Genomic DNA, 15940 nt, shown 5'->3' with positions numbered 1-15940 from the left:
TGAGAGTAATTCATGGATATTGATGTGAACAAAATCAGGTATGTTAAGACAACTGATTTCCATGAGTGTGTGAAATTTGGGGCCACTTGATTTGATCGAAGGACTCTACATGTCGATAGTTAAAGATGCAGGGAGTTCACTTTGTGAAGACGTGTTCCCCTTCGTGCAGGTCGGTCATTGCCTGATGTTGTACTGACAAAAGTAGTTGGCCATCTCTCTTTCCAGTAGTATTCATCACTCTCTCCTTGACTGGTTCATACTTGAAGCTGTCCCAGGGCAGTCTAAGCCGTTGCAGCAGGAAACACACTCAAATAGCCACCAGTGTACATCTGCACTGACACACAGACAATCTCACAATAAGTCCTTGACCGTCTTCCCCTCTAGCCCTCTCCTGTTGGGATGAGATCATTATTACTGGCTAGCTGATGGACCTGGAGGACAGTGGTGTAGACTGTATTCATGGCTGTGCATGGTCGCGGGTGTGTGTGTATCCCCTGTCATGTCCTGTGACCGGGCATGCTCCCAGGGCCAGGCCGAGTGAGTGATGAACATACAGTGGCAGGACCAGCGATGACTGAGTGAGATCCAGGCACTCACCGGGGGTTTGAAGGCTGGAGAGGAGGAGGTGCAGAGGGACAGATGCATTTGGAGGCATGCGAGAAGGCCTTAGCATGGGTCTGGCTGCTTTGAAAGTATTAATGGGTACATTAGAAGGAGGTTGTGTATTTGACTTAATGCGGGATGCATAGAGGAAGGCTGAAACCTATTTCAAAATCTTTTTAATGGATTGATGGATTTTATTATATCAAAGCATCGAGAAAAAAGTTAACCCTGGAATTGGAAGAGGAGATACAAAAAAAAATGATGGATTAATGTCTGTAATCGTCTCAAAGCTCAGACTTAACTTTTTGTGATTTAAAAAAAAAGAAGAAATAAGTAAAAGAAATCAAGCAACTATATTATAAAATATCAATAAAAACAAAGGAAGCATGAAATAAAAGTATAAGATGGCACAAGCCGAGGTAGTGAGGGGGTATACAAGAGCGGTAAAGTAGCATACATACTAACTAATATGAATATAGCAGAGTATTTAAGTGGTGTGATAAATATAAAAGATCCATATTCAGGTGTAAATGGATATAGTGCTGGAGGAAGATTTGAATAGAAGAGTTAAGAATCGTCAGACTCAGAGCTCCTCACTTCAAATCTTTAACGACTCTATCACAGAGAACCAACATTAATGTGGAGGCTGAAACCTTTAATAGTTAAAGAGATGGAGAATGAAAGCGAATGGGTGAGGGAGTGGACATCCCTCAAAAGGGGCTTGCACAGAGTTGTAATTTTGAGGAATTTTATTAATATAGCTCAACATTTCAAATCCCAAATGTTGCCCCTAAGGATTTAAAACTGTAGAACATCCAACACCTTCTGTCCTTAGATCATCAATTTGGTGTAAATTAGTTTTAAAGCATCATACCACAACTTGTTTTCTTATAAAAAGTATATTCGTGTTTGTTTGTGTAGCTCCTCGTGGGAGGGCAGTGTCAGGCTGGGGACCTTTGGCATTCGCAGGTGGTGTACAGTGAATATCTGCCAGCCTTGTCCATATCACCCGCGCCTCCCTCTCCCCTCCCACCATGCCTCAGTGGTGGTCAGCCTCGGACTGTCCCTTCTTCTTCTTCTTCTTCCCCTCTTTCGACTCATCCACCATGCAGTCCTCCCCAAGGCCTCCACTGTTCCGAGCGATGGTCCTGCGTGTGACAAACATGTGTGATGAGTCTGTGTGACATGCCATGTGTGTATTTGGGATTTGGGGTTTGTGTGTGTGTGTGTGTGTATGCATTTGTGCTTGACACAAGCCTTCCCTGCTACCAGATTGACATGAGTGTCTGTGAGGCTTTGCTCTTTTCAGACGTGCCTCACACTGGCAGTTGGAGTTTGTGTGTGTGAGTGTGTGTGTGCGTGATTGTGTGTGTTTGCGTGCCTGCCTGCCTGCCTTCTAGCGCCTTGCTAGAGACTGACGGCCCCTGACACCTGCCATTTGGACGCTTTTCTCTGTGAAAAATGTCATCGTCTTCAGACCCGACGTGTGTGTGTGACTGTGTGTGTGTGTGTCTGTGAGAGAAAGAGAGAGAGAGAGAGAGAGGGTGCGTCCCTCAATTTGTTTCCCTGAGGTCAAGCTTTGCAGCTGACTGAACAATGGAGCCAAGCTGTTTGAGCAGCCGGGACAGAGGAACTTGTGTGTTTGTGTGTGTGTGTTTATTAAAAATGTATTTTGGGCTGGTAATGGGTGACATCACAGCTCATTCTAAGGCCATGAAATGAGTCGATCTAGGTAAATAGAGTCTGAGTTATGGTCACAGAAAACGACAGATAGAGACATTACACTATCAAGGTGAATCATGTGTGTTTATACAAGTTTTATAACTTGAAACCCTCTAGATGGCGAGTTGTCTTCCTCCGTGACTTCATTGTACTGCAGTCTACCTGTGGATATATTATATTATATTTTTCATCTGATGCCGTATTTGTTTTATGTATCTCAGCTAACAACCTGTTAATGCTGCAAAGAAAATTGCAGCTCAGTTAAGTAGATCATTTTTTTGACACAAAAGAAAGCATCGCAACTGTGGTATTGTAATTTCAAGTAGGCCATATTTTGTATATTATACATGAATATATATTTTGACAATCGCATAAACTTGAATATTTATAGAACGGTCCAATACTGTATATAGTGTTTATATTTGTATCTTATCTTCTGTTTCTTTGTCTTAGTTTTATTTCTTACTACACCCCCTTGGCAGCTACTCATTTGTGGTGCTGTGTCAAATTAGAATTTTCTCTACGAGGATCAATAACATCTAATCTTATCTTGGGTATCAGGGATTTATGAGATCAATTTAAAGAAGGATTAAACATGTTTTATATGGTGGATGTATATAAATCCCAGCTTTTTCCTTGTTAAACTAAATTTCCCCGCAATATGTTACTTTCACCTCATATGGGAATATCATGAACTTTGATCAGAATCTCCTCCAGAAGCTCTAAATTCCTGGTTTCCGATGTCAGGTGGTAGTGATGATGATGATGCTATTTCCTGTACCTCAGTAGTGTCATGCACGGCTTCCTCCATTGTATCAAACTCTGCAGGGAACCCATGTGGCCAGTTGGTCGTTACGTCTGTTGTTTCATCGTAGACCTGAAAGGAAACTGGAAAAGCTGGAGAATTCTTGCGGTATCCTTCAGTGTTTTTTTTTTTTTTTTTCAAATACAAGAAATCAGCTCTGCGCTGGTTCTTCGGGACAAACTGACACTTTGGAGCAAACTTTACTTTGTCTAGTTCTCGTAACTCCGAAGTGGAGCAACTAATTCTCCTTCTGGACGAGGTCTCAGCTCCCTGGGTAATAATTCGATGGCCACAAAATTTGCCTGCCTAACATTGTCTGTCAGAATGTGGTCTTGTGAAAAGCTCCCTGTTGGACACACCGAGCTCTGCCAGAGAGCAGGGACTTTGTCCAAGTAGCTCTGTCCTTGCAACTGGTCCAGTAGAGCAGCATGTTTCCAGATGTAGTGCTGCTCGAGATTGGCCTTCTTTCATCGCTGCGACCACATCCCTGCAGACGCCACACACTTTCACTTATTTGCACTGGAATCAACCTGAATTTTTCAATTTTACAGTCAGACTAATTTCATGGTGGTGCTTTTTAATTCCAAATGGCAAGATTTTATTGTTCACTTTCAAGATCTTTCTTGGGCCACATAATAACATACTGTGAAACCGAACCTCGCTCTCTTGCATGCTGCTGTGTCACAGCATTGTTCCGTACCAATGGGAACTTCTATGAAAAGTCACACTGATGCCTTTCTCAACTTAGGCTTTGCAGTTTCAGTCCGTTTTTTCGCATCTTAGCTTTTGCTTTAATTTTCTCCGTGGCCCTCCTGTCTTTCCCCCCACCCCCCTCCTCTCCAGTCTTTGTCCTCTGTATCAGATTAGTTGGTGATATTATTGCCCCTCTTCTTTTCTGACTGATCTGATGAGCTGCTTTAATTTAGATGAGAGACGTGTGTGCCAGAAGGCTATAATGAGGTATCAAAGTGTGTATCCATCTCTTCCAATGTTACGTTTCTTGAGGGGCAGCGGGGGGCCCGTCATGATGTGTGTGTTCGTGTGTCAGGCCCAAGGGTGTGTCTCAGAGACGACCAGCAGGGGAACTGGTAGCCAGTTTGTGACTTTGCCCCGGGATGGGACAGGGCCACAGGCAGGCCGGTGGGTTTTTGTGTGTGTTTATACATCAAATTAGCAAAGACAAAAGAGTGTGTGAATATATGATGATCTTTCGGGACCATCATGTCATTGGTTTACATCAAGAGCCGACCACTGACTGTGTGTGTGTGTGTGTGTGTGTGTGTGTGTGTGTGTGTGTGTGTGTGTGTGTGTGTGTGTGTGTGTGTGTGTGTGTGTGTGTGTGTGTGTGTGTGTGTGTGTGTGTGTGTGTGTGTGTGTGTGTGTGTGTGTGTGTGTCCGCACTTTGACCATCCACCCACTTAAGCCGGAGAGCTGTGGAGCTGACAACCTTCTGCTAGCTGCCAGGACGATGCCCTCACTATGGCGACAGCCATGGACGCTGTGGCAACGAGAGCTCAGAGCTGTATCCATGACAGTGCTGTTACCCAGCTGCCCCAGCGGCAGCCTTAATTAAGTTGGACATGATAGGGGCTGGTGGCCTCTCTTTCTTTTCACTCCCTATTCTCCTCCAGGTTTGCCCTGTCCCATCTCTCCTTAGCTTTCTCTCTTTGTCACTGGTTCTTGAACAACTCGCCTGGGATGCTGCCACTGGTTCACTTGACCTCCATTGTGCCTGAGTCTCTGACTGAGGGCAGAGAGGGAGGTTTTCTCTGCATGTGAACTAACTGAAGGCCATGTCCATTTGTGCACACGTTAAAGAAAGAGAACTGCATGAGACTGAAGTAGAGGGCATATTTTTTTTACAATTATATGTATGTCTTGTGTATATTACTCATCGTAAATGAACATGTGTGTGCATGTGCTTGTATGTGTGCCAGGCTAATGACCAGCTCCGCGTTGACCTCTTTGAAGGTCATGTGCCAGTGCTAGTTAGTGGCGTCACCATGGCGATATGTCAGCTGTCAGAGCGATGGATAAGGAGCTGACAAAAAGAACAGTGGGGTGGAGGAAGGGATGGATGCAGAGGATGGGAAAGAGGGAGCGAGGACAAGTTCATTTAAATGTGATTCTCATCAGAAGGCCTCTGCCACTCCTCATTAACAAGATACTTATAATTGGCAAGGTTGTTCTGGCAAGGTCCAGGCCTCTGGGACTGTGTGTGTCTGTGTGTGTGTGTGTGTCTGTGTGTGTGTTAGGGGCCTCACTCTGAGTTTTGCACACAGGGGAGGTGCTGACCCCCTCATCATATTGGTCAGCCCTGAGGAAAAAGCCCCCCTTTCTTCCACCAGTCCTCCCTCTCTCCCTCTCTCCCTCTCTTTCCATTCAGCCGAGAGAGCAGAAGGACTAAACAATACGACAGCTTCAGTCGTACGTCAGCAGCATTAATGCGGGTATCACTGGCTTTGTTGTCCCACCATCCTGTCTGTGTTTTGATGGACGATAAGCACCCTACTTTTATCTGAATACATTAACAATCCAATGTTGCCCTGCAGAATTATTATAAATTGTCCAGATCAACATAATCAAGACTGAAATTGCCACTTGAACTTGAATAATGTTGCTTTTTGTTAAGTTGTCATAAAGCAATAAAAGCTTTTATGTACTTTTAAAAGAAAGTTCATTAAACATTTTGTGTGATTATGAAGGGGCTTTTAATTTATCTCTTCTTGCTCTGTCGAACTTTTCTTTTTTTCCACCTCACTTTACAGACACGATCAAAGATGTGAGTTTATCCAGTGATTTCAAACGCAAGAAAAAAAGGATACTCAGACAGAAGTTCTGTTTTTATCCAACTGAATGTTCTAATGAAATCTGGCTCTATCTTTTTATATCTCAGATAAATTTTAGACAGTCACTCTTTTAATCTTTATTTATTCTTTTTTTAAGACTCAGTAAATTGTTTACTGTCCAGTGCCTTATGATTTTATTTTACCTCAAATATTTTGGCGAACAATTAAGATTAAAAACTAGAGACACACTTGGTTCTCTTCATAGTTTGATGCTGGGGCCTGACACTCTGAAGCTGAGGATTTTGCAATGTGACAGTGAGAACTTGACATTGAATGAAGAAAAGCACTCCTCACCTCGAGTCTCAATAATAGCAGTACACCCCAATGACCTCTAGATGGCAAGAGTGTCACATAAAATGCATGAGGCGTCCTCACTCAATGTCCTGCACTTAATCACACACGCACACACACGCCAACACACACACACACAGATTCATTTATATCCTGATTGTTATTGAAGTGTCAACGGGGAACAGGTGGTTTTGAAAAATTATCTAAAATAAAACTCAATCATCTTATTCGCTAAACGACCCATTCTGAATCTGAATGGGTTCACCATTCATATTTGCTCACCAAGCCAGTGACTCTTTCATCAAATATTGTAATTGTGATGTTAATGTTTGGGCAGGGCCAGGAATGATTAATGCTATAATGGCTAAATGTCAGTAATAATAATAGTTAATCTTTCATGACAAAGGGTCAGCCAGATTCTAATGAGTTAGCATCGCAGTGATTTGCCTATAGTCTTTTCATTTTCTCTTTCATGCAGTAATCACTGCTTTTTGTCTCCCTTCATTCCCATAGATGTTTTCCCTTTGCACCCTTGTCTTCCTCATTTTCTCCCCCACTGACCACCCTGCCTCTTATTTCCCACTTCTAGATTAGGGCTCGTCATCTCGTCCTTTTCTTGGTCTCACTGGTTTAATTATTTTTCCTTCCCTTTCTTTCCATAGTATAACCAATGAGGCAGGATCCTCCATCTATAGTGTGAGTCCTGAGGCAATCAAAGAGATGCCAGACCTGGACCCCAACCTTAGGAGTGCAGGTACACTTGAAAAGCACAATCTGATTTAGAAATACTTTGTTTATCTATTTTTATCCATCTGAAATCTGGCTCTATATATATATATATATATATATATATATATATATATATATATATCTATCTATCAAGACGTTAGCAATACAAATAAATATAGAATTAAGGTGTAAAGAGTATTAAATAAAATGTTTGTAATAAATATGTGCATTGTAATACAATATATAAATTTAAGTAAACAGTCAATTTAATAATTCAGTATATAAAACAGCAAATAACTTTCCTCTGAGGGAGAGTCGACATTTTGTGTGATTTTCTTTTCTATGGCAAAGTTGCTAGTGTTGTAGAGGACACTATGTACAGTTGCATTTATCATTTTAATTAATTTACTAAACAGTAATTATTATTATTAATTATTTCTGTCTATAAAATGTTATCCTGAGTCAAAGGAGAGTTATTCCAATTGTTTTCTACAACTAGTAATCAAAAACCCACAGGTCATTAACTTGTAATGTGCTCGTCTAATCACTTAATTGGCTTAACTGCTCTGTATCTAACTGTTTGATTAGCTACTTACTCTTGCCTCGAGATTTATTGCCTTCACAACCTTTAACAAACTGATGCACGGTAAGAAACAGAAGGCAAAGATTCTACAGGACACAGGGCTCTGTTATACTCCTGTTGGATTTTTGGGCGAAGCAACATAAACAAATGATATCACTGGTTAGAAACTAAGACGAATAAACAATAAAGTATTTTGTAATGGTGAGCAGCCTTAAATTAATTATGTTAAGTAGTCATTTTCAATTCCGTCTAAAAATATAAGAGTTTTAATTTTATTAGTTTATTTCCATCCTGTTACTGGCAAAATACAGTATTGTCCGATTATCAGTGAAACTCTGCTGTTCCCTCATAACTCTCATCCTCCCCCTTTTCTCCCACTTGCCACCGCTCCCCTCACCCTCTCCCCACACTACATCGCTAAAACACATAGCAGAACAAAAAAGAAACACTCAGAGTTTTCGGAGAACAAATGCTTCCAGCAGACTTCCTCTATAAAAGCCATAAATCACATGGGGCCGGATTATTCCTCACCAGTTTCCTGTGGTCAGCAGCACAGAGAGCCATGAAAAGCCATATTTATACCTCTAATGAAAGCCACAAGGAGAACTACAGCGTTTGACTTTGCATGGGTATTAAGAGCCAGGACGTTACTGTTACGGATTTGGATGTTGTGACAGTGTTTGTGTGCTTCTCTTCTGCCTTCGGGGGGGTTATGAGTATTTCTGACTGTCTATACAAGAGGTAGGACACCTGGTGGTTACAGGTAGCATTTCGTCACCACAACGCTGCACGCCCCCGTTCTTCAGAGCGACCTGTCTGATCCTGAACGTGTCCTTCCTCTATTACTGATTTCTCCATTGTTCCTTTAGTTCAGTTTACGGCTCATAAACTTTCAATAAGCGATGAGGAGCTCGACTCCGGCTCCACTCATCGAGAGAGAGAGAGAGAGAGCGAGAGAGAGAGAGGGAGGGATTCTGAGACAGAATAGATGGAAAAGAGTGCTGGAGAGTTTTGGTGGTGCACTGAGTAAGGCCAGGGTTGAAACTCCATCCCTGTCTAAATATTATCTCAGGCAGCCGCCTCGCACCGCAGCCAGAGGAGAGAGAGGAGAGGAAAGCCATTGATTCCAGACATGCTCTCTTACTATATTACATCCCATCCTCCTTATTCTCTTTGTCTGTCGGTTCCGCCTCGGAGATCCAAGTCTGACATGTTTCATGTGTCGTGCTACCATGTCCACCACTGAACTTCAAACAGTCACAAAATGGAGACACACAAAACACACAAACGCCACTTTCACAGAAAGGATGTTGCAGGGAATATATTCCTATGTTGCAAATAATGGCAATAACACACCCACAGCAGCAGATCCTTTGTCTGTTACAGGGATTTGAGAACATTTGTTAGGTTATGTTGTTCTCCCCCTTCACTGGGTGGGTGTGTGTGTGTGTGTGTGCGTGTGCACGCCTGTGTGTGTTGAGAGCTGATGTCATGTATTATGGTGTGTGTGTGAGTCGGGTTGTTTGTAATTTTTCTCCTTGTCATTGGACCCTGCCAGCACATTCATGGAAAAGACATTTGGCTTCATGAGCAGCAGCAGGCTGAAGCCTTACAGACTCCACCGTTAACAGCAAACCTTATTTTAGTCAACACAGACCATGTGTGTGTTTATTTGTGCGCTGTATTTGGCTGCGTGTGCCCGGGTGTGGTTAAATCAGTGGTTTTCAGGGTTCACGTTCCCAGCATCGATCAGGAACCTAAATGACAGGTGCAGGGACTCCAGTAACCAGGGGGGTGGAGGAATCACAATTAGGTCTGGCCGCCCCTCAGGCCGATCACATGCAGACAATTTACATATTTGGTCATTAGAAAAAATTATAGATTTGCATATTCAATAAGTAAGATTCAGATTGTTAGTTCATCAGGACACAAAATATAGAATCTCTTGAGACAAAATCTCACTCCTGCTTTTTCTTTTCTCTCTTGGTCTCTGTTGTGTGTGTGTCTACAGTGTCCATTGGAAGACGTGTCCAAGATCCACTAGCTGAGCTTGTGAAGATTGATCCTAAACACATAGGCATCGGAACATACCAGGTAATTGTGTATTCGTTTTTTTTTCTGTTGAGATTTTTCTGTGGGTTAAAGCTTCTTGTCCCTGGGCAGTGGAACATCTGCTGTGATTTAGACTCCAGTAAAGAGGGCAGTGGACAAGTGTGTGTGTGCAAGAGTGTGTGTTTGAGTGATAGCATGTAAAACAATACACGTGTGTACATGAAAAGTAGAATTTGACAATGGCGTTTCTATTTTTAGAGAAAAATGACAAATATTGTATTTTGTTGTTTTTCAATTTTTTTGTAATTTATACAGTAAAATAAATTTCAAATAATGATTGAGACAAAATAGCTGAACCCCAATAATGATGTGTTGTATCTGTTTACTCAATCAGATCTACTTTCTATTTATTACCGGATTTGTAATTAATGTTTGTCTGGTCGAGTAGGGACACGTCACAGCAGTTGGAGCTTTTTCCCACACAATTTAAATAATGTACATAATAATTAAAAACGCTAAACTACAACTGGTTACTAGGCCCTGGTCTTTTGTTACTGTCTTTTGATGTGACTTCCCTATTTCAGGCAGAAGCTGGTGCTCGAGGCATTAAGTGAATGCGAGTGAGGATTAAGAGGATTTAAGATGAGATAAAGTGGAACAGGTTGAGAGAAGCCCGGCGAGCAGGGAAGTAGATAAACTTGGCGAAGGCCTGTGTCAACAGATGATGTTCAGGATGACAGCAAATTCAATTAATGAAAGTTCAGGCATGACGTATGTTTGGACATTTGTTTTTGCTTGTGTGCCGCTCCATGTGCTCAGATATGCGTGTGCAGATGAAACAACAGACGGCTCAATGTTGACTTTGCACATGAGTGTGTTTTGTGTAGTTGTGTAAGGAAGTGAAGACGGGCATTAGGTCGGTGTGCGTACTGTTTACATCAGCTATCGATGCAGCATTGTTCTCCTCAGATAGTAGATCATGGAAGAAAAGTATGAGAGGATGGAAATGGGAACGAATGAGGATGAGGGAGGATGAACACAGGTTTCCACTCAGATTATTTTTCTTTAAACATGTTATTTACACATGTCGGTGGAGGAATAGCTTAAAACAAACATAGAACTGTTACAGATAGGATTACTCATGTATGTCATATCATCTGTGTGGTAATTTATCAGGGGCTTTTGACTCCGGCTGTGGATCCCTGCAATGTAACAACTAACAAAGTGTAAGAGTACAGGAAAAAGTTGCACAAGTTTTAGTCTGTACCTTTTTCAAGTTGGCGGGTTTTGCATTAATCTGCAAAGGCAACAAACATTTGTACTCACACAGAGTTTGAGAAATTAAACATTTCATTTATTTTAGCATAGGCCTCATGTTTAAATGACATCACATCGTTTGTACAAGCAGAACTCTTTTTCTCATTAATTCTCCAGTTAGGCGCAGTGCACTGCAGATAAATACATTGAGAAATAATGAAGCACAGATGTTTGTTCCGCTTGCATAAATGTGCACAAACAATGTAAAAAACGAATGAGACCATTTGGGTGTGATTGGGTTGCTCCTGTAGAAGAAATTTAATTTCTCAAAACTGGTGCAAGGACGTTTAAATTGAATTAAAGTTGATCACATGCGTTGTCATTTGTGGAGAGTGTGCCCAAGTTTCAGTAGTTATTTCTACAAACAGAATTCACTTCCTAACCTGCACCATGTTTCTACAACCTCTGTCCAGTAGAGTCCCCATGTGTTGCTTCTCCCTTGTGCTTTGTTCAAAGGGTGATGTCACAGTGAGTTTGTAGTAGCGTTCCCTTTGTTTTATTATATCACCAATCAGCTGCAAGCATTGAGCAAAGCTGGGGTGGTTATATTTCCGTTGTGAATATAAATGAAGCGTGAAGTTTCAGCAGTGGCTTTCATACTTCAGCAGCTAAAATAATAGTCAAATTATCACTCGTACACGATGCAGCCATTAGTGAATAATCCAGAGGTTCAAGTCAAAGCTTCCAGATCTAATAATTCATCTTTATTTAGTCTTTTTATTTCATAAAACAGGGGCATGATCTGGCATTAGTAAGACAGGTGGGAATAGGGAAGAGGGTGGGACCATGGGTCAGTGAAGAAGAGCTGTTCTCCTCATAGAGATGCCAAGGCTACTTAATCATTGGATAACTATAAGAGAGATGAGTTAATGTGCTCGGAGGCTGAGTGACTTTAAGTCTGCAGCCTGTGATGTAATCTATTTATCAATTATGTTAGTTTGTAAATTATCTGACAAAAGAAAAGTATTTCCATGTTTCTAGTGAACAAGAAGTTGGATGACATCAAACGGAGATTTGTATTATTATAATTTTTTTGCAATTTGTTAATCCACAAAGGAAGAAAATCCTCAGATTTCAGAAGCCGGCTAAACATGAATGCCTTCTGAAAATGATTGCTGTTCCTTTTGTGTTTGTTTAATCTTGGGAGGTATTCAAGGGGATATCCAAGGGACTGAGGGAAATCAGATACATCCAGATTATGGAGAGGACACTCTCTCAATAGATGACAGATACGCTGGGTCGAGATTCATTTGCACTTTTCCTCTGTGTCAAAATATTTTTAACATTTAGCAGCTGAAACTCGCCTGTGTGTCTAAGTTCTGTCATTTGTTGGTGTTGGCTGCCAGAGCATCCATTACAGCGTTAACAAGATCAAGAGTCCAGCAGCGTAAAGAAAGAGCCTCAGTGGACAACTGCTCCAGAGGAGAAGAGAAGACGGGGGGGTGGAAAGGACAGCAGAGGGGGACAAAAGTCAAAGGAAAAGGGATGGCTATGAGACTTAAGGGTAGGGGGGTAGAAATGGAGATCTGAGAAAACGAGGAGGTCAGAATGTGCATGTGGCTGTGCGTGTGCATGTGTGGCTGTTAGGTCACAGGCCCGTTTCTCTCATCATGTCCTGACTGGGCTCTCCGGGGTGCCGGGGGTTCTGCACCTCCCGCTCTCAGATCATGTGACTAGGTCAACAAATGATAATATAACCAGGTAAATAAACTCTGGGTGCTGACAGATATGAGATGGGACATCTCTTTGACCTACATGAGAGTTCACACAAACACACACACACACGTGCACACACATCCCTTTTTTAGTGTGTGTCCTTGCATGGGTGTGTGTATATGTTTGTGTTGGTGCATGCGTGAATGTAAATGTGTGAGAAAAGTGCGTTCATGCACACTGGTGTTCTTTTGTGTGAGTTGCGGTGTTTTGAGCTTTCTGAGAGTTTAATGGCATTAGACCCAAAAAAGCATAAGGGCAGCTGTAACTCTAGACAGTTGGCACAGCATGCTCCCTCTTTCTATCTCCCTCTGCTGACCGAGTGAGTGACAGCTCTGAGAGAAAGGAGGAAATGAGCTGAGGGCTGAAAAGGTGAGGCCCATTAAATTCAGATTGGACGTAACTATTGGTGTGGGAACTCTGGTTTTCACTGCAGCACCACTGACGGACAGGCCTCGCCGTGTGCTGGAGTTTGCCAGATACACGTCTGTCTGAATGGACAATGTTCTTCTTATTTGCTAATATTTGCGGTTTCCTACATATTGACATTGTGCTGATGCTCTTATAGATTTGAGATTAATTGTATTTAAAGTTCAGAAAGTTTCGGGATGGGATTCCTTTTATAATTAGACGCTTAGTGGGTGTGGCCTTTGGACAGCTCCTCCATCTGTCAATCAGCTCTTTAGGTTGCTGTGGTCTGTTGACAGCTGAGTAATCCCCAGGGCTGTGAGACTAACTACTGGAAAATACACACAGAGACACACACTGCTGTGTAAGAAAACACTGCCTGCCACCCGGATATTAAAGAAACTGTCAGTCAAGCTCACCTCTTCCAGCTCTCTCCATTCTTTTACACTCTCGTCCCAATGACTCTTCTCCCTCTGCTTTCCTTTCATGCCATATAATCTATTTTTGTAAGCAGTACAGTTTGTACAGGGACATTATTTTGGGGAATTTTATTGAAGTTAATTCAATTTGTTAGGAGTGAATAGGAGAAAAATCTGATATTAACCTTTCATATAAATAACTTAACATAAGAGTCACTTCAACTTTCACATATAGATTAATCAATTTAAACAATATATATGACTCAATACACTTAAATTGAAAATTAAAAGCAACATTTGAAATAACTGTGCAGAGAATTCCACAGTTTCACTCACATCTGCTTCAATGTGGTACGTTCATATTGGATCTTTTGAAATGATTCTTCCATCAATCTGCCTCAGTTTCTGTTAACGTAAACAGCTTTAATAGGTTTTCAGGTAGCAGCCCCCGTTTCTGGCTTAACACATAACCAATAATATTTTCAAGTCGGGCTAAATCTTTAAGTTTCAACACATGTGACTTATCGCTCTTTTCTGTAATATATACAAGGGTCTAATATTCGATTTTGTATGCTATGTTATGTAATTACAACGTGGATAAGCCCGATTTTGGCAGCTGCGGCCACCATAGTTTATTAGAGCCACGGATCAGTGGAGACTGGTAACAATATTGATATTTGAAGGTTTCAAAACAAAATGTCAGCCAGAAGTGCATATCTTGGCGTTTATGTGCTTTGGTTGCTGGCTGACACAGGCCGACACCCACATATTAGTGATTAATCTGCCTCTGAAATAATTAAATATACCTTATTGATACAACAAAACAAGTGAAATGAGGTTTCAGACTTTGTTGATAAACTGCGCCTGAATTGACGATTTAACTCGCAGCAAGTGAAAGTGATGTCACTGTCACACCATGGGCTATAGTGCTGTGTGTGTGTCTGTGTGTGTGTGTGTCTGCGCTACAGCATGCTTTCATTCCTGAATGGTTGTGCCTACAGGGGAGACAGGAGCAGACAGGAAGGAGAGTGAGAAATGGAGCGTTGACAGTGACTGATGGTTCCTGCCTCTGCGATTTGAGGCGTGGGAAAAACAATCGGTCTCTTACAGAGTTGATCAGTGGCAGAAGCTGCCAAACACAATCTGCTACTATTTTAATTATTTTGATTAGGTATGTCCCTGTCTGTCTGGGTCTGTGTCTTTCGATGATGGGTCGGGAGGTGAGACAAGACACACTTTGTAATTATGCTTGTATGATAGATTTAAACAGGCTAAATACCACTTGTCTGCTTCTTCATCAATAGATCAAATATGAGTGTTGTTGATGTTTGTTTAGAGGGAAATTGGTATTTCAGTGATTGATTAGCTGCTGATCTTGCTAACCAAGTTGTTCTGTAACTATTATGTCATAAAAAAGCCTAAATTGCTTCAACCTATTTTCATGTAATTGAATATTTGACTGATCTAACGTTACTTCATAAATCCTGGTAATTTCACTCTGTCATTTGCACTTCCGATGCCTTATTGAGCTCTGATTTTCACATGCTGTGATTTGCAGTCCCTCAGGTTGTGTGTGTGTGTGTGTGTGTGTGTGTGTGTGTGTGTGTGTGTGTGTGTGTGTGTGTGTGTGTGTGTGTGTGTGTGTGTGTGTGTGTGTGTGTGTGTGTGTGTGTGTGTGTGTGTGTGTGTGTGTGTGTGTGTGTGTGTGTGTGTGTGTGTGTGAGAGACTGCTAGGCAGGAAGCAGAGAAATAGCCATTAAGCATTGTCGGAAAAACATAAATCTATCTCCTCGCTGCCATATCAATTTCAGCTGCTGATTTATAGGTGGTATTTAACGCTGGCATTTAACACATTTAACATGCACATGTGCAAACACACACACACACACAGACAGACAGACTTTATTATAAACTATGCATAAAAAGAAAACACAAGTAGAACCACATAAGAAACATTACATTAAATGTAAATATAAATGCACATCTTTTCTGCATTGTTTATTCTGTAAGATTTAAAGTTTCAAATTGATGCTCATCAGCAAACAAAAGTTGATATCAATATCAACCTTGATAGGCTCATATCTGACTTGTATTGCCCACATTTACAGTATGTGTGTATTTCTGCATCACAGAAAAGGACATTCATGTTTTTCTTTTTCTCTGTGAAACAACGCACAAAGACGTGTTTTGGTTTTCATTCTGCCCTTCGCTCTCATTTCTCACCACTCTCTTTTCCTCCGTCTTTCTCTGACTGACGTGTGGTAACTGCAGCATTTAAGTGCTGGAGGTGCAGACAGAAACACTTTGTCTTTCGGGTGTTGCTTGGCTGGCTTCAGGTGCTTTCTGGCCAATTCAAACATGACCTTAGGGATCCAGCCCATTGGTGTTAGATGGGTTTGAGGGTTCGGGCACTGGGACCATGAAATGAGAGAGTGAAGGTGGTTGTGAA

At 41.6% G+C, this 15940-nt stretch overlaps 1 protein-coding gene across 1 annotated transcript in view; it reads left to right on the top strand.

Moving 5' to 3' along the window:
• The window catches only part of srbd1 (S1 RNA binding domain 1), a 46122-nt gene that overhangs the window by 17467 nt on the left and 12715 nt on the right, over positions 1-15940 (top strand). The window contains exons 15-16 of the mRNA XM_053436315.1: positions 6933-7024; positions 9594-9676. Of these exons, the coding sequence (XP_053292290.1) occupies positions 6933-7024; positions 9594-9676 (175 nt within the window). The remainder of the gene's footprint in view (positions 1-6932; positions 7025-9593; positions 9677-15940) is intronic.

Source organism: Pleuronectes platessa, chromosome 12, assembly GCF_947347685.1.
Source record: "Pleuronectes platessa chromosome 12, fPlePla1.1, whole genome shotgun sequence".
Classification (NCBI taxonomy): Eukaryota; Metazoa; Chordata; class Actinopteri; order Pleuronectiformes; family Pleuronectidae; genus Pleuronectes; species Pleuronectes platessa.
Note: the sequence above shows the minus strand (reverse complement) of the source record. Positions and strands in the feature narration are given on the sequence as shown.